General features: G+C 32.8%; 3 protein-coding genes across 6 annotated transcripts in view; 1 reads left to right on the top strand and 2 right to left on the bottom strand.

The window, feature by feature from the left end:
- Positions 1–19,689, bottom strand: part of LOC132731051 (pleckstrin homology-like domain family B member 1) — a 161,689-nt gene that overhangs the window by 127,151 nt on the left and 14,849 nt on the right. The window contains exon 1 of one of the 4 annotated variants that reach the window (XM_060717154.1): positions 3,353–3,454. The exons of the other annotated variants lie outside the window; for them this stretch is intronic. Within the exon in view, the coding sequence (XP_060573137.1) occupies positions 3,353–3,413 (61 nt within the window). The 5' untranslated portion in view covers positions 3,414–3,454. Of the gene's footprint in view, positions 1–3,352; positions 3,455–19,689 lie in introns of those variants that run through there. 4 annotated transcript variants of the gene reach the window in all.
- On the top strand, positions 8,454–10,208 carry LOC132731043 (P2X purinoceptor 7-like). The gene is made up of 3 exons (XM_060717142.1): positions 8,454–8,891; positions 9,184–9,405; positions 9,997–10,208. The coding sequence occupies exons 1-3, from the start codon at positions 8,725–8,727 to the stop codon at positions 10,148–10,150; spliced, it is 543 nt and encodes a 180-aa protein (XP_060573125.1). The 5' UTR covers positions 8,454–8,724; the 3' UTR covers positions 10,151–10,208.
- LOC132731042 (uncharacterized) lies at positions 10,571–19,211 on the bottom strand. Its single transcript, XM_060717141.1, has 8 exons — positions 18,704–19,211; positions 16,263–16,484; positions 14,688–15,458; positions 14,104–14,293; positions 13,239–13,481; positions 12,710–12,881; positions 12,302–12,450; positions 10,571–11,760 (listed from the first exon to the last, which is right to left on the bottom strand). Exons 1-8 carry the CDS (start codon positions 19,076–19,078, stop codon positions 11,576–11,578), a joined length of 2,307 nt encoding a protein of 768 aa, XP_060573124.1. The 5' UTR covers positions 19,079–19,211; the 3' UTR covers positions 10,571–11,575.

Here is a 19,689-nt window from a genome sequence, read left to right as displayed (position 1 = left end):
TTAAACATATTCATATCCAATTTGGTATCAATATTTTTTCCGTATTCATTATGCAGCCATAGAAAGGTAAATTAAAAAATGCTGCCTTTAAAATCTTCCGTGGGCACTCTATAATTAAAAAAAAATCTAACACTAGTCTTAACCCAGTTTACTCAGGCCATCATGTACATTACACACACACCGATTGCATCATGCTTGCTACGTCACTTGATACCGTATACATGTTAACTGTGTAATTGAGATAGAGGTGTGTAGACTTTGTTTGCTACTGGATTATAATTGGACTTAATCATGTTTGCTCTCTGGGTGTTATGATAGGTATTATTTATCTGATTTACGGACAATTAAAAGGTGTGAAAGTCGTTTAAATCAGACCAAACATTGCATTGGGGCCAGACAATTAGGGTCACTTGTCACATATGCAGGGTTGTCGATTAAGAGGCGGCAGGAGGCCAAAATGCCTGTCTCAAATGCATTACGGGCCGCCTCAAAATTAAGAAAACACTCTTTGTTATGCATGATAAAGACAGAAATGACCGCCTCAAGTTCAAAACAAACCTTCTGCAAAAAATGTTAATGACAACCCTGCATATGACAGGGAGTCGTTTAATTCAGACCATTTATATAGGAAAATACGTTGGGAGTACTGAAACAAGGTCGGATAAGATAGGGAGTCGTTTAAATCAGGGGGTCGCTTAGGCAGTCTTGACTGTAATATAAAAACATATAAATTCATGTTAAATATATCATTATAAAATATATTGGCTTGAATTTGCTAAAAAATTTATAATTGTCAAATATGAAAATATCAGACTTTATATTTTATGATTATCCAGGGTGGCCACAATATTTAAGTCACGTTAGACTAAACTATGCTTTATTAAGTCTTAGACTGAAAACATTTTAAGCTTTAAGAATTTTGAAACTAACAACATACACTTGCATGTTCAGTTTATGAAATATGTAAGGGATAACATCAATATTTGCATTTCAACTGGTTATTGAATTATTAACTGAAATGTTATGAATTTGAGTTGTAAACAAATGTTCCTTTATTGAAGGCAAGGAAATGGAGAAAGAACATAAATCATATGAACAATCCTAAGACTATGACATCCCTAAGAAAATAAATCCTCCAAACAACATTAACATCATTGAAGACATGTTTTCCTGACCAAATTAATTATTTTCTGACCAACAACTAATTCTCAGATTCTAGGCAACTTAAAAACCCGTTAACAGTAAGACACATGCCCCCTTTTTAGTTTCTTGAGTAAAAGCAGGAAACAAAATATAAACAGATGCGAAACATATTACATACTTCACGCATAATTGCTTCCACGTGCCATAGGATGGTGTATACGAGAGAAGTTTTTGCTTCATTAATTACTTTTGAAATGAGTAACAGTTAGTTAATTTACCCTTACGATTAAACACTTATTTTAGATTAATGGTATATATAATTATGCTAGGAACAAGAAAAAGTTCAATCAATAATGATAAGAATGAACTTTGACCCCTGAACCCAACATTTATGTTGATTTCATTGTTATACTTCTCACAATGTTTTTGTGGGTAGCTGGCTAGATTTGTCCTGGCTGCTTTAACACCACACTGAGGTAAAACTTCATTCTTTCGCTGATGTCATATTCATTGATGTGTGATACCTTTTAAAGGGTAGTGATGTCAGACTTGTTGGGTCAGGTCAATATGAGTTAAAATATGTTAAAATTAGGTTTTCTCACTGTATTGCCACTAGTTTCATAAAAAAACAAAAACAAGAGCCACTGCCTTGCAGGGGCCATGCTCGACTTTTTCATTCTTCTAAAGTCAAACCCATCAGAGGAAGAATATTATAGTAAAGAGTACTTCAATACTTCCAGAAAACATAATTTCCTTGTACAAAAAAAATTCGTATTTGAGAAATAAAGGTCTTTTGAAGGTCAAGGTTACACCTGAATTAATCATAATGTCTTTTTTGTCATAAGTGCTTTTTTCTTTATAAATTTATCAAACCTATAAGTAAATAACAAAGTTATGAAATATTTATGCAAATTTCAATAATTTGACCTTAATGGTAGAGGTCAATTAAAAGTCAAGGTCATATCAGAATAATTCAACATGTTGATTTGGTCATATTGTGTTCTTTTGTTCAAGTATGAATGAAATCTGTATATAAATAACAAAGTTATGACAATTTAAGCAAATTTCAATAATTTAGGTGTTCTTTTGTCTGAATATGAATTAAATATGTAAATATATAACAAAATTATGACAATTTAAGCAAATTTGAATAATTTGACCTTGAAGGTCAAAATCAAATTAGGGTCAAAGTCATATCAGAATATTTCACCATATCAGTTTTGTCACATGTGCTATTTTGTCTAAGAATGAATCAAAACTGTATATAAATAACAAAATTATGAGAATTTAAGCAAATCTCAATTATTCAAATGTTAATAATTTGACTTGATGATCAAGGTCAAATAAAGATCAAGGTCATATCAATATATGGGTTCTGTCATAAGTATAAATCAAACCAATAAACAAATAACAAAGTTATGGCCAATTGTAGTGATATTCACAAATTTGACCTTTAGTGTCAAGGTCAAATTCAGGTCAAGGTGAAGTTAAAGTCTTGTCCTAAGGATTGTTGTACACAAGTGTGAAGACAATTCACTGGACATCTTGACCTTGACCCCAGTGTCTTTAAACTAAATCCAAATTAAGAGGACCACCTAAGGTAGCTACCTCCCAAGTATGAAAGCTACCAGTCAGAGAAGAAACTGTGCAATGAGACTACTGAATGATGAAACAACAACTATTCATTTTTGCTGATTTTTTTCTTGGAGTATAAAATAGGAGTAGGAGTGACACAATATAGGTGTATTGTGCATGCTTAATTTTGTCTTTTTTCCTACATTATATATTTAATTTTTGGATAAATATAACATTTTGGAGGGAAATTCATGTTACACCTGCACATGTTTTTTGTTGGGTTAAGTTGCACAAACAAGATGAAGGTCATTTGAGGCCATTCCAGCTAGACCTCAGGTGCTCCTCCATGCATTATTTCAGGCATTATCAAACAGACACCTGGTACCATTAGCTAGCTGGATAGTTTTCTCATATGAAAGAATACAAAGCCCTTAGTGGATTCCCACCCACAATAGTGAGGGGCAAGTGTTTTCAAGTCAACGACCTGAAACACTTGACATGTATACTTTGTAAAATATATATCATGTATGCCTTAAGCCGGTTATCATGGAAGTCTTCAAAATAAAATCATAACAAAAACTGTCAATTTCTGCAGGACAATGTTCTGGGATCAAGTTTTTACTATTATACTAACCTTTATTAGAGCAGGCATGTACAAATTCTGCCTGAGCAACAACTCTGAAATTTGCTGACATCTCTTACAGAACACAAACTTTCTATTGTATCAACTTGTTTGATGACTCCTCATTTGATATTATAAATTCTTACTTTATTCTTGATATTGAACTGTTTTTATAAGAGGAATACTATCAAGCAATATATATCATTATTTTGTTGTTGTATGTGAAAGACATTAAAACGATTTTGTTTCTTTTTTTTCTTCTTTTTTTCTTTTTTTTTCAAATAAATAAGTGTATAAATAACAAATAATTCAATAAATTAATTAATAAATTAAATAAATAAATGCCTATATACAGCAGTTAAATATAGTCCACAACTGTTTACATTTTGTCACATATCACCACTTTAAATAACTTCTATATATACAGTTATATCCCAGTTATGTACATATCTGTTTGACAAATCCATCTGTTAAAACTTGTCATCCTTTGCCAAGAACTAATCTTACGGTCATTTTAAATCATCAACACTTAATTTGTTTCAATGTATTCACCTCCATCCACAATCCATTGATTCCATCAAATAATATTTAAGAACATTACTATACACTTTAAAATCCCATTCAGTTAAAATAGTCCTACAGAAAAAAAAAATACTCTGGTCTGTGAAAAATATCAAATATACATGTACAGATGTCCACAAATTTCATCTGTATAGTATAAATGTATGAAAAAAATCCTTGTATACTCATCAAGTATATTCAAAAACACACTGTATCCGACACTAACATATATTTATATTCCTATATCACCAACAACAATCTGTTTCTAAGATATGATATTATAAGTAAATCAGTTCTGCTCGTTTTATTGTTATTTTGAAATTATTCCAGTTCATAATGACTCACACAAACCAGCTAAACCTACAGCTTAGAGCGCATGAGAAAATTCTGCTTAACTTCTTTTTACTCTTTTTTTGTAAACTCGAAAAACCTTCAAGAAATTAATCTTGATTAAATTTCTGCAGTTGTTTTGTTTCTTCTTTTTCTCCCTTCTTTTATATATGATACTTCTTGGTTTGATTAAAATGCAGACGTCAATATTTCATTAATGCCTCCAAGCGAGTATGATGCTATTTTTAACCGGAATTAACCGGAAAAAAGTGTGTGGGAACCAAAGCAGCCTGTCATAACTTATACTTTTATATTTTATCTTCTATATTTTATATTCCTTTATCTAAACAGCTTGTCGAAATGTCTGCTTTATCTGATTCTCTGTGCAATTGATTTATTTATAACACAAAATCAGCAAAACATCAATTGTTCATCCGATAGAACTGATCATAGTGGTTCTTTTTTTTAAATGCATTTTTAATAAGTACAAAAAGTAAGACTATGTGAATATATAATTTGTCAGCATTAATTCTTACTATTTTTCAAAATTTAAAAAAACCTTGGTTTTAAATTATTTCACCTTGTTCTTTTTTGTATCCTTTTAGTATATCATTCATCTTAGTAAAACATTCTCAAATCAATTAAAGTCTGTTTTAGATTTGATCTATTATGCCTCACTTAAATCACTATTCTTATGATTTAGAAAAATTTTCTCTGAATGACTCTTATAGTATATAAAGTTACAGTCACTTGTTCAAATCACTTTTTACCACCATTTACAATTAGCATTAATCACTGGCAACATTAATTTTAATCACAATGTACTTGATAAAAACAATCACTGTCTAATTCACAATCACTATTTACTACTGTACTCGATGACAGTCACTGCTTAATCACATTGTATATTATAATGACTTCACTTAATCACAATCACAGAGATACAACAGTCACTGTTTAATAACACTGTACCTAATCACAATCACATAAATCATCAACAATTAATCACTGTTAAATCACAATCACTATTACTATGATTATCCCAATCACACAAATGCAACAAAAAATCAATGTTTTTAAAAAAATCCTTCACTTGGTGATTTACTTGATTATAACTTCTTTAATAAATCAATGCTATATCACACTCAAATCTTAAATCATCAGTCACTGTATCCCTTTCAAACATTCAGCAACTTCAAGATAAATATCCTTAAAACAATTTTCCTAAGTAATCATTAACAGCTAACATTAACTATAATCATCATCTTTTCCCACAGTCCTGTTTCTTGTGATTTTCTTTTCATTCATCCATTTTTCATGCCCTTCATCTAACACCATAATAACATAGACTGTATGATATACTCATAATATTGTCCATATGGAAATCGGAGTTCAAAGGCGGTTTATTTATGAACATATAAACTACTAAGCTGCCTTTGGGCTGTTTTTGTTCTGTAAAGAACAAGAGGAAAGCCACTGTGGCATGCCATTTTTTTTACATTTTTTTTTGCCAGAGAGAGAGAGAGAAAATAAGCATCAACAGCATGCATGGTTTGAAAATATTGATAATGGTAATGTGAAAATGGTAGAAGGATTACGATAATTACAAAGGCTTACTAAGTATCATAGAAAAATAATCACAGAAAACCATTTTTCCTATGATTCTGAGACATCCGGTTAATCACTTTATGTTACAGAGATATATAACAGTGAATAGATCAGACAAAAATGATCACGATGCATTTAGTTGATACTGATAGTAATAGATGAAAATAAATATACAGACGTATGCAGTATCTTAATACGTATGCAAAGGTTTTAATTTGTACAGAAAGCTTTCGTGAATCGTTTACAGCCAACAAAATCAATCAAGATGAGTATTGATTTTTTTGTTTCTTATAGGAAAAAATACTTAAAATTAATTGGTAAGACTGAAACGCATCTCACCAAATACGTTTCTTTAGTTTATTTTTAACTAAAGAGATAACACAAAATAAAACATAACAAGGTAGTCAGAACACGACAGCTGTATTCCCAACATTGTCCTGCATTTGTCACTATCACCCTGTGACTAAAACAGTCACTTTGACCATAAAATGCTTATATAACAATAGAGTTTAAAACATTTTGACCTTCAAGACTAGTGTGACCTTGACCTTGAATTGGAGTGGCTGCTGCAAACTTTTGCACATAAATTTACCTACTGGATTCAAAAGCAAATAGCCTTTGTCTCTTATCCTTAGAGTATCACATTTTAAAATGAAGTTTTTAAGTCATATGACCTTGACCTCACATTTATAGGTCTTAAAGTTGCACAAGGAATGATAAAAAATATTTGTGCCAGGCCATCTATGAGTTCTAATTTTGAGATTAGCATTTACTGCATTATAACTTTTAAAGTAAACTTAATATTATAATAAGTTGTCTCAAGTTTCCTTAGTTGACCTTGACCTTTGACCTAGATTATTTTCACCACAAAATATCTTGAATTTATAACACTTATTTAATTGTGCTTCCATTAATTTTAAAATTCTTTGCTCAAAAATCAATCATTTTATTGAAATAGTTACTGGAAAAAATCAACATCTATCATACTTGATTTACTTTTGTTCTCCTTTTAATTCTGGACATAAATTTGGCAACCAGTACAGACAGACACCCTAAGTGTGCAATAAATACTAGAAGACAGCAGTATTTGACTAGAGGTCATCAATTAACTTCTAAAATAAGCCTTTAGGGTGCCAATTAGCCTAAAAAACCAGTTTCTACAGTAACAGATCAAAACTTTTTATAAATCTTATAGAGGCTGTTCACTACAAAGCCAATTTTTCAGGAGGGAAAAAAATTGATATGGATTGTATCATATGGATTGTATCATTTTTCTACTGGATATATTATATTATATATACAACTATTTTCTTAAAAACTGGAGCACCTGTCTGACAGGGGGAAAAAAACTCACTGTTTCTATCAATCAAAGGATTGCACAATGTACACATTGAGAATGTAATAGTCCCTACAGTTGTGGCTTTTAAAGGGTTCAATTTAGTTTTATTACAGGGCTATTCAAACAAAAATTAAGCTCTTAAAACTCTCAAAAAACTTCTTCAAACTCTCAAGCCATAAGTCTTACAGTTGAATAATGAGATCAGAAAAAAGTATATCTCAATTTCCGGAGACTTCTATATAAATGATAGGCGTCTGTAAATTTTTTTGGGAACCTTCAGAAAAAGTAGGAGTTGCAGAAGGTAGAAACCGCCTATAGTATGGGCTTTACCAAAATATCCATCCGGCCAACCTCCCTGGCCATTACATTTACGAGTCTAACATAAAAGATTCTGTATGAAAACCTGGTAAAACCTGCCTCGAAACAGTGTGCTGGAACTTGTTCTTTGAAATAATATCAAGTTGAGATGTTTTTTTTCTTACAATCTTAAAATTCTGTAACAACATCAGTACAAGTAAATGGTCCATGAGTGGCTCCAGTATAAGAGGTATCTGCTGTAACTTGTTCTTTTATTTAAATAATACCAAGGTATGATGATGTTTTTTCTTACTTATACTATATTACCTAACTTTAGCTATAAAATTCTGTAACAGCGGCAGGCAGTACATGTAAATGGTCCCAGTGGCTCCAGTTTGAGAGGTATCATCTGTTAAAGACATCCTGAACCTTCACAGCTAATGGGCTATAAATTGTTTTAGTTGCTTTCAACTTACATAAAACACAGAGCTGTACAAACATCATAATGTCAATTACACACATGTTTTTTTCCTTCTTATTCTGTTTTTACTGTTACCCCCATTATGTACATTTACATCCATTGTATATACCATGAGTACAGTATCTATATATATTTTTTTTTCTGTTTCTTTCATAGGATTTTTTTTTCTTCCAAGAGAAGATGTTCTGTCACAAGACAGCTGTTGTTCTGATGATGTATATTGAAAACTTGGCGTAAAAAATTGCTTCAATCATGAAAATAATTGGGATAATCATTTAGTTATAGGTCAATAAACTATTGTTTTTATCATTACAAAAATTGTCAAGATAATTCATCCCATAAAAATGGGGGAAACATATGACTGTGCAAATTATTAATAGAAGTAACAGTTTTTTATTTTAAATGATTCTTTTTACTTTTTCACAAATAAAAAGTAAACAAAGTCATATTATAACTTAAACTCAATAATTTTGTATTCTAAACATCATTATTTAAAGGTCAAATTTAACGCTTTGTTTTATTTGAAAATATTAAAGTATGTAATATAAAAAGAAGATTAAAATAAATTGCAAAGTTATAACCCTCCGCTCTAAGTCATAAATCACCAGGTAAATGTTCGCATAACGCACCGTTTAGTTAAAATTTGTATCGATTACTTCCCTTTGCTTGTGACGTCAGAGGTGTACTTTCGATACGCCGCCATATTGAAACGCTATATATATCGAACTTTCTCAGATAACTTATACTGAATAAAAATTAACCAGTATCATGGATTTTTCTGACGACTCTGAGATTTATGATGAAGAGGTCAATGAAATAAGACCTTATATGTACGAGCCAAGAGCTGTTAGCCAGGAGGAACAAAGTGTGTCCGACTCGGACTCGGAGTTTGAAGACAGCTCCGATGATTCATTTAACGGCAATGTTGACGAGTGGTAATTGTGTTTAGACTTCTTCTTTTTTTCTATGATTAATTTTAATCTTTCCATCTCTTTTGAATAGTTTGATTTTTGCGATTCACATATATTTATCAGTTAAAGCATGAAATTTTCCGACCCCCCCCCCACAAAAAAAAAATAAATAAATAAATGAATAAAAAAAATGGTGCTTTCTAGTTTTCTATGCAACCACTTTCAATAGAACGTCTGTCCATCTCTAAGATAATATTTTAATAACTACCTTTGAAATAGTTATAGCTTTAATAGTTATTTATAATATTATTTACAGGTGTGAATGTGGATGTTGCATTCACATGCCTACAGCCCATGAGAGGAAATGCTGCCAGTCAACAAACATAGTTGATGGAAAGGCAGAATCAGAAGGTGTGCCCTGTATCACACTTCATGAGGGGTTCCAGGTGAACTGTCTCAACATTCATGTATTGGAGACCTCGTATTATGAATTTATACACAACAATGGGCCAAGAGAAGAAAACCAAGAAATTCATGAGTGAGTAAAATAAACTTCAGGGTTAAATAATATGATTTTGCTTTGTAAGAATGTTAATTTGTTTCATGAATTGATAAACTTGTATTTACAAACATTCCAGTAAATCAATTTTATCAGGTATTTTGTTCATCTTTTCCTGCCAGTAAAAATAAATTTTGAGTATTGAAATGGTGGCACGTTGCAGTAGCTCAGTTGGTAAGACCACTGACTTGTTACTACTGAGGTCCCGGGTTTGATCCTGTGTAACACCCTTCAGATTTTTTCAGAGACACTTTCAGTGTTTCCCACCTATCTAGAGGTGTTTGTGAGAAATCCAGGTAATTCTCACATGATCAGTGATATACACAGGGCATGTAAAAATCTAAGGGGACTATTTAATAAGAGCTAGGAACTGATTCCGGGATATACTTGTCTCTGAAGTCTAGTCCTGTCTACGTCCCCCAGAATGGGTTTGTCATTAATAGAAGACAGATAAATATTAAATATGTTATGAGGAGGTAAAATTTATTGAAATACAACAGACCATTTTCACTCTTTCAGTCTTTGAAGCACTTTTGCCGGAATAATAGCTGATCATTATTTTGTTTTCAGGTTATATAGATACCTTGCCTACAGGCGCTTTACAAGATGGGTGTATGGATTACTGCCAAGAAAGTGTAGGCGTGTCATTCCTGCATGTGCAGTCAACGCCATTAGAGAACAGTTTCCCTCAGAGGAGTACAGTGGCTTCCGTTACCCCCAGTAGTTGTCTTTGGATTCAAATGTTCTGTATATTATCATAAATAAATTATTCTTAGTAATTTTGTATTTGTTTGAATTTTAAACATGCAGGTTATATCCCCATCCATGATTTTAGTCTTATTATGGTCTTTCACACAAGTGTTTTTTTGTGTTTTTTTTAGCACACATGTCCAAACAAGCTACAAAGATCACTAAAATTAATGGTGTCATAAAATGTAGTTTTTAGTTAAACTATTTAAAGAATATGGAGCTATAGTATTCGCCTTTGTGCATACTTTGGTTAGGTTTCCGTATGCAAGTTGGTATCTCAAAGAAAAACCCACATTATTCTCCTCCGATTTTCTAACATTAGGCAGACATGCTTTATATGCAGAAACACAAGTTTATAAATAAATATGATAGTCTTGAAAACAAACACTAATGGTGGTATTCAACTGTAACTAATATTTATTTCCATATACATCTATCAATGAAATTCACCAGCTGCACATTTTACATTTATATATTCAGTTCACTGTACAATACAAGAAAATCCTTTTTGTGCCAGGGTCTATTAAATTAAAGGAACATTATGCCTCAGAAATCAATAAAAAAAATTTATTTAAATATGTCAAACATGTGTTAAATTGTGCAAAATAAAGTCCATGCATATGGCAAATGAGCTTTACTGTGAAAAACTGTAAAATACCAAAAAGAATGGTTTTGGGGAAATAAAATTGGTAAATATTCTGAGGCATAATGGGCCTTTAACTATTTGCAAACAAGTTTAACTCATTCACTCGAGATCATAGAAGGGGGATGTGCTCAGGACAATTTACAGTCATATAAAGTTGACAGTCATGACCTATTGTTAGAAATAAATTTAGCTTGGCATGCCATTGCTATTAATTCTACTGCTTGCAGAGAAAGGCTAAACAAATATTAAACACAATACACATCAAATGACAATAAAGTCAACCCAAGGAAAAAAAATTACCAAGTTATATATCAAAGACTATATTAACAAAGTCTACATGAGCTAAACGAAAAAAATAAACTTTTTTCAGCACCAGTGACCCCTAATAAGGTATCTTGTCATATGAATGTCTATAAATAAGGCTGACTGATGGAGTGTAAATGTCTATTTTTAGACCAGGTGTAAGGCTTACCATGGTCAACACAGTTTTCAATAAATAAACACAAAAAATGCTATAAACACTATTTCCAAGACATCATAGATCCAAGATTTCTGGTATGCACATTAAATTTAAGTGATGTTTAAGGGTTACACAATTGTAACTGGTAAAATATTTTGATTCTGAAAGTTCTCTTAAATTCAACACACATGAATATTTCGCACATTATTGAACCAAATCTTCCGGAACAAATGTTATGCTGCTTTTGATTTAGTTGGTAATGATTTCGTAGCCACTCTAAGATAACACTTCAATTATCGGTTGAACCTGCTTACATGGTTTTTCACCAGTAACTCCTTAGAAACACCTAGTCTTTTTGGTGTGCTTTGTGCCAATGGCAATGGTCTTGCCTTCATTTCCTTCCTTTCACAGGCTATTCTGTAAGAAGAGTGTCTTACTCTAAGCTCTTTGGCATGTGCCATCAAAGCAGTAACATACCCTGAAACATAAATAAAATTGTCAACTTTATGTAACAAGAAAGCTTAGTTCAACAATAAGTTACATGAAGTAGTGATTATCATCTTCAAAACAATGGGATTGAAATGTAGCTAACTGATTTTTGAATTTTAAAGATCAATTGTGACACAGGTTATATAACTATTTATCATTTTGGAGTCCACTTCCTGACACTAACCAGTGTCATATAAGGAGGAATGGACAAGACCCCAGTCAGACTTGAAATTTGAATCCACAATCCCAGACTAAAGAAGCAGACACCTAACCACAAGACCAATGCTGCTTATTTCCATTACTTGGTTTATATAGAATTTATTTTAGTTTGATTGTGTAGGAAGCTATTAGCTCATAAACACACTTTCAAATTCGCCCTGGAACCAACCAGTACTGAGCAATGAGTGTAAATATTCTTGCTCAAGGAAACAACGACTTGTCCCTGCCAGGATTTGAACCCATGCAACTAGCAGTCATAAGATAACTAGTCCGAAGCGTAAAAACCAACCGGCCATGCCGCCATTACTTACCAAACGTTTGCTCAGTTTTTACATCTTTGACAACAGGCTCACCCTTCCTGCCTTTTGGGTAAGACACGCTGTACTGCTCAACTCCATGTTTCGTCTTTCTCACATCCCTCTTGGCATTTTCGTTGAAGTGGAGTGCACTCACTTTAGATCTAAGATAATGAAGTATTTTGATAGTCACTCATGTCCAATAAATTTTTAAAAAGAAAAGAAACCATAAATAGTAATTCATTAAAATATTAGAATAAACAATAACAAGGCAATGCAATTTTCTTACAAATTCCCAACCACACATGAACACTACTAAGGTACCTAACAGAGAAGTGAAACATAAATACCACATTTAATTTTGACCAAATTATTACTTATATTTTTAAGATACAACAAAACATCAGACATCTATTTCATTACCTTGATTCCATGTATGTATGCATGTAGTGAACAGACTTTGGGGCCCAACTGCACATGACTTTATGAAAAGCCTCTAAATCAGATGTTTGCTGAGCTGGGGAAAGTTTCTGAATGTCAGTTAACAAAAGCTTGTTCTCCACAACCTTTGATAATTCTGCATGTGGCTTGAAACCTAAAAGAGAAAAAATCATGCACTTGTTAATTATCTATTTCTCAAACAACCCATAAAATGGTAAAACTTAAGAAATCATGTTATTGGGGTTAAATGACATATGATACTTTATGCTTATACATGTAGTTTCTCCCAATAAAACAGTTGTACTTAAATGTTATTAACCTAGTAAACTTTTAAACATTTCAGTCAGTCAAGGAATGTTAACACAACAATCTGATTATCTCTATAGCATATTCAGTACTCGTGTTTTAACCTGGAATGAACATAAAAATTAATCCATGCTATCAAATAATATCATCTTTATATTATTAATATATTAATATTGTCTTTAACAGTATACTGCTTTCATTGTACCTTTTTTCATCCATAGTCGATCTTCAAGGTCTCCATGTTCACACCTCGGGAACTTATCACCATGACCCTCATGTATGTTGGCCACATGGTTGAGCATTGACAGCCACTTCTGCTTTACCATTTCGCCGTCACCATCACTGCTGGCCACACACCAATAAAGGTGGTTACTCACAGACCTTGACCATGCTTTTACCTTTTCACACCCTTTCTTCTTTCCTGCTGCTTCAAGCTTTTTGTAGATTCCTGTTGGGGAAAACAAACAGAATTGAGCCGCGTCATGACAAAACCAACATAATGTGTTTGCGACCAGCATGGATCCAGACCAGCCTGCGCATCCGCGCAGTCTTATCAGGATCCATGCCGTTCGCTATCAGTTTTGCTACGTGTAATAGGGTTGGTAAGCGAACAGCATGGATCCTGATCAGACTGCGTGGATGCGCAGGCTGGTCTGGATCCATGCTTGTCGCAAACGCATTATGTTGGTTTTGTCGTGAGGCGGCTCAATTATTTATCTATGTAATTTATTATTTTGATTTCCATGTGTAGTAATAAGGCTGTCATTGAAGGCAAATATTTATCAACATGGTTGTCATTGAATTTGATATCAATATATCGAAAGCCAAATATCCATATATCCAAGAGTAATTAGCAGAAAACATTTTATTACATGCTTTTCTGTGGTTTATAGAAATATCTCTCTGAAAAAAATCTTTGTAGTATACAGTTAAACAGATAAACGAGATAAATGGTAAGCTAATATACACATGACAAGGTTGACATGGATATTAAGTAATTAACTTAATGATTACTAAAGCTTTATTCCCTGTCTAAATTCAGATTGACTATATGATATAAAGCTACTAACCTTTTGCGACATGCCAAACATCGAACCAATGTATGATATCTGGCTGTTGTTCTCGCATATACTTCTTTACTGAACTGTGTCTGTCTGTCACAAGGTGTGAGACCTGAAGACCACATTCATGACGTAGAAACGTTAGGGATCTCTGCAGTCCCTCCAACTCCATAGCATGGGAATTTTTCACCTCATTACTCTGCAAAAATAATTACTTTTTATAAATCATACGTTGTTGGAACAAGAAAATAAAGCATGGCCACAAAATAAAATAGGCTGCTTTGCCATAAAAATATGCATGAACATGTTTACACTCACAAATAATGGTAATCTTTATAAAGATGATCATATTTATACTGAAATTTATAAAACAGTATACTTATACTGGAAAAAAAAAACAGTCTGTACTTATACTGAAATAATAAACATTTAAAACAGTCTGTATTTAATCATAATGTCAAACAGTCTTTATCGTTCATAAAAAAAAAACTAGTTTGATATATTAAGCGTAAATGTTTTGTGTGCAATGTTATAAATACTTGTAATAAATACTGGTTTACAACACTTAAATAAATAGAATTGAAAAGGCAAACCTGAACTAGTTGAATGTCCAGAATCTTCCCAGAGTTCAGGTCCATAACACTGTAAGTGCCGTACTTAGCAGTGTGGCCTGGTGAGCAGCAACGCCCATCACCTCCAATAACAATTGGTAATCCCTTATCACGAATTTCACTAGTTAACTGGGTTTGATGTTCTTTCCACACATGTTCAACTGAGGGACTCAAATAGTGTTTTTGAATATTATAGAAAGTGCTGTCATTAAAGCATGAAATGCCAGCAAATCTTAAAGCCCTCAGAAATTTAGCTGTTGCACTGCCTGAAAACATAATGGCTGCTGAAAGGTCCAAATGACCTTCAGCTAGCCCACATATTGTAGGTTGGCTTTCCCAGGTCTGAGTTTCATTACAGTTATCACATATCCTGCTACAAACAAGAAGACAGCCTTTAACAGTCTTATTCACAACAACTGGCTTGTTACAAATAGAGCACTTATTTAGAAGCTTGTCCAAACAGGACTCCGACACAATAAACTTCCTGCCAGTAATCTGGCTTTGGCTGCCTTCCCACTCCATCTGATCATCATCACTGTCATCATCATCATCATCTTCATCGTCAGATGGCTCCCATGTAACATCACAGCTCTCATCTTCCCGGGAATGGTTGAGGCTGGATAGAAAGCTGTCCTCACACATGCTGGCTGATGCCATGGGTATTTTTAGATCACTATCTGCTTGCACATCTCTTTCCCAATCAGTCTGTGTCCCACAAGATATGAGTGCTACTTCAACTTTTGCACGATTCCACTGAAATGAGTAAAAAAATGAAATCAAATCACCATTAAAATTCATTGTAAGTGTAAAATCACTGATATTACCTGTGTTACACATAGTGAATTTTTTATGTATTCATGTTGTTGTTTTTTGTTTTGTTTTTTTTCAGTACAGTCAATCATGCATGCCTTTTAATTTGGGCAAATATAAGAAAATTATGAACAAATCTTAACAGTTGTTTTTAAATTCCACCCTTATCGTATGCAAAAAAAAAACTTCATTGTTATGAGAAAGGTGGGTCAGACATATTAATGGAAAACATACTAATATATGCTGCCTACTTCTACAAACAACTAAATGTGAGCCAGGGAGGGAATCTGTGAATAATGTGTGAAGTACCAGTGCTTTTGTATGAAAAAGGCAGTGGCTCATGGCCAGTGAAAAATAGTTCGACCATTGAAAATTTTAAGAAAATTTAGTTAAATATAAAGTAGAATAAATTCAAAACTTGAATTCGGGCTAGTAAATTCAAAATCTTAAATTCATTGTCTGTCATGTCATGAATTTTGTGCAAATACTGCAATACTTGCTATATTAAAATATTTAATGCAATGCAATATCTATCATATCACCATAATAACTTCACAGTTTGAACTTATGGTTTATAAACAAAGCTTATCAACCATTACAAGAGGTTAACCATTTGCTATATTTTTATAATTTGGCTCAAGAAAAATGAAAACTGTATCAATTGAGTTATAAATCATTACATCTCGACTTTTTTACATTTGTTTGCCTGCATAATAGTTAAACAGTTTATGCCTTTTTCAAACTTACCGAAGCTGGTGTCTGGCACTGGGCATGGTACACATGGTGCACTGGCATGGCCTGGGTGTTGCATGCAACTGCTGCTAAGGTTTCTAAATTTGTTGGCAGTTGTATGGGTGTTGCTATCAGAGGTCCATTGGCATCGAAGACTGAAGACTGCTCTGGAGTGTCAGGGCATGAAGTATCTACTTCTGTCAGAGTGTGGCTTGAGCTCTTGGCTTCACACAGGATCTAAAATTTAGAGATATTTAATTTAATAAAATTTTACAAACAAAATAGGGTACAATGTGATATCAATCAGTTATCTGAAATAACATGTTTATAGGTTTCGAAAATGTATAGTTTTTAAATTACTGAAATAGTATCACAACCAACTAATCAGTATTCAAAACATAACAAGTGTTTCTGTATAAATTCTTACTATTGAACTTGTCTTGATGTATTTCTGTCAAAGTATAACATCTACTTGTACAGATACAATGCCCATAATATATGTAGAGCATGTGGCCTTGAAATTAAAATGAGCAGCGTCACGACAAAACCAACATAGTGTGTTTGCTACCAGCATGGATCCAGACCAGCCTGCGCATCCCTGCAGTCTGATCAAAATCGATGCTGTTCACTTACCTTGACTCTATTACAAGTAGAGAAACTGATAACGAACAGCATGGATCCTGATCAGACTGCGCGGATGCACATGCTGGTCGCAAACGCATTATGTTGGTTTTGTCGTGACGCGGCTCAAATGTTTGTGCAGTGCCACTTTATCTTGTACTGTACCATTTATGCATGATTTTCAAGATGTATAAACCCTTGGTAGGAAACAGACATTTAATCACCGAAATTAATTACACCCCAACCCCGCCACAAACATTGACAAAGCATTTTATTTTCTTCATAAACTTGTGTATTTACTTATTCTCTGCATTGAATTGATGATAAGGTGATATTTAACTATTTTCTTACAAAGAAATAAAAGTTTTATTACACTTTAATCCAAAAATTCAAAAAACATACATATCGTTAACAGTTTATACAAGTCTGCGAAATAAGACACAGGTCCGATGACTAATTCGGGCCTGCAAAAATCCGAAGATTATAAGCTCGACGAGCCTTTAAAATTCAGAATGTGTTTTCATAAGAAATAAGTTTCCATATTTTTTCCGAAATAATTGTGTAGTACTAATAATCAGTATATGTACTTTCAGTAAGAATTGCGTGATGCATGTATATCAATCATTTATGCATTATTTATATTATCATCTTCAGCTTATGGTTACAGTAGTAAAAATATACGCAGGTTAAAGAACATTGTATCGTAAATTTCTGTTGAAGAATATATTTACTTTTAGATGACCCATTTAAATTTGTAAACAACAAAAATGAATCTGAAGTGAAACCGGTGATCATTCACTGTGTTTTAACAGTTAGATTAGCGGTTAATGTATGCTCATTGAATGCAACGCTTCCTTTGTTGATATTTGTTTTCATATTTTAAAGAAATAAATTTGAAAACATTAGATTGACCAGTAATGTTGAGTATAAGAAAAGAAAATGAGAATATTTTTGAAAAGTGATAACTGATTTTCTGTGCATAAATTGAACCTTTATCATAAAATAAACTGTAGTCTTTATTTTGCACAATAAATATTGGAAGTGGCTAGTGGTACGGTTAGCCAAAAGTTCTAGCCATACGTGAGTAATGTACTGAGTCACATACGACTAGCCAGGACTCACTGTATTGTCTAGCCATACGGCTCTTTTCAAAATTATATGGAAGTAGAACATGCAGAAGTTACTTTGTGCCTCATGATTATGATTTGTTGTTTTATTTGTATAAAGATGAATTTTTGTTAATTAAGCAAGGGTTATCGAATAAATAATGATCGGAGTATGTGGAATAAATAAAAAGAACATTGAAAAAAAAAACATTGAAAAGCAAAATTAATTGTATAATTTTTTCTTAACGCCCTGAGTGACAAAGATCGATATTCATATTTTTTTATACTGTACTAGTAGACAACAAACTTTTTAACAAAGCGATTAATCTCTAAAAAGTAAACATATTCGGTATTTAGACATACCTGTTTAAAGCAAGGAAGTGGCTAGCCGTACGGGCCCGTACTAGGCTAGTCGTACGTGACTCACGTACGGCTAGAACTTTTGGCTAGCCGTACAGGCCCGTACGGCTAGCCACTTCCTTAAAGCAACAAAATAACATATGCTGTTATGCATTTGCGACTTCCATATAACTTTGAAAATGCCGTACGACACATAGCACAACTGTTCTATCTGCAACTTATATTTTTACTTGCAATAAATAGACCAGTTCAGTCTGCAAATTGAGCACTACTGTGACCCATTAGCTAAGAAATAAAGTGATGAAGTAAAAAAAATATGTATGAATGGAGAAGATATAGATCTAAAAAATAACTGAAAGACAAACTTACTTGTTTTTTTCTCTTTTTTTCGAGCACAACTTCCGAAGAATGTCTTCCTCTCACTTTCACCTGTGAAAGTTTGTTGACAGTAGCAGGAAAGATGGTGGGCACAGCATCGGTCTTCAATATTCTCCTGAATCTTCCCTCAAAACCAATTGTCTCTAAAAATGCTAAACTATGTGTAAATTGGTTCTCTTCAAAGTGTAGCGAACACAACCGACTGTTTTTATTTGGAGAATAAACCTTGAATTTATTAACACAGCTAGCACGGCCGATCCTACTGCACCAAACTTTCCGAAGTTTGTTGTCTTTTGGGAAGCGAAAAAAATTCACCTTATCACGTCCCGAGAGTGAATTACAGCCAAAGGCGGCACACAAAACCATAGTTCATCTATATTTACACATCCAAAGAACACGATGAGATACTTAAAACATAAATCCGAAGTTTATAATGTCCGTAATTTGTTAAAAATATAGATAAAATTCTGCCTTCGCTTTCATAACAATGTAAATAATGGCGGACGCGCATGGGTTAAATTCACCTGTGACGTCACAGCGCAGGTTAAACAGGGGAGATAAGCCAATTATCGGAAAAGTCAATAGGCGAATAAAAGTCATAAATATGATCGTTTTCCAGTTCAAAATAATGATAAACCAACTTTGACCCGTTAATTTAACCAATTTTCGATGTTATGACCGTAAAATCAATAATAAAAAAGATTTCTTTAAATTTGACCTTTAATATACAGAAGGAAATCTAGAATTGTCTTGCAATTTTATCTTTTAGAAACCAGTCATCATTTGAAAATTTTCCAAAGCAAAATGATTCTCTGAAAAATATCTGAATTTGTAAGCAAAAACTATTTTAATCTTAAATGTCAATTAATTTCAATGCCACCCTACACCTTCAAAATTTAAGAAAATAAATGACACCTGAAATATTAAAAGTGTGGTTCCTTAAATATAAGAAGTTTGGGTCATTAAATATTTAAAGT

The sequence above is a fragment of the Ruditapes philippinarum genome, unplaced genomic scaffold (genome assembly GCF_026571515.1).
Source record: "Ruditapes philippinarum isolate M1 unplaced genomic scaffold, ASM2657151v2 ctg1239_1_1_1_1, whole genome shotgun sequence".
In the NCBI taxonomy this organism is placed as follows: domain Eukaryota; kingdom Metazoa; phylum Mollusca; class Bivalvia; order Venerida; family Veneridae; genus Ruditapes; species Ruditapes philippinarum.
This window is presented reverse-complemented; position numbering and strand designations above follow the sequence as displayed.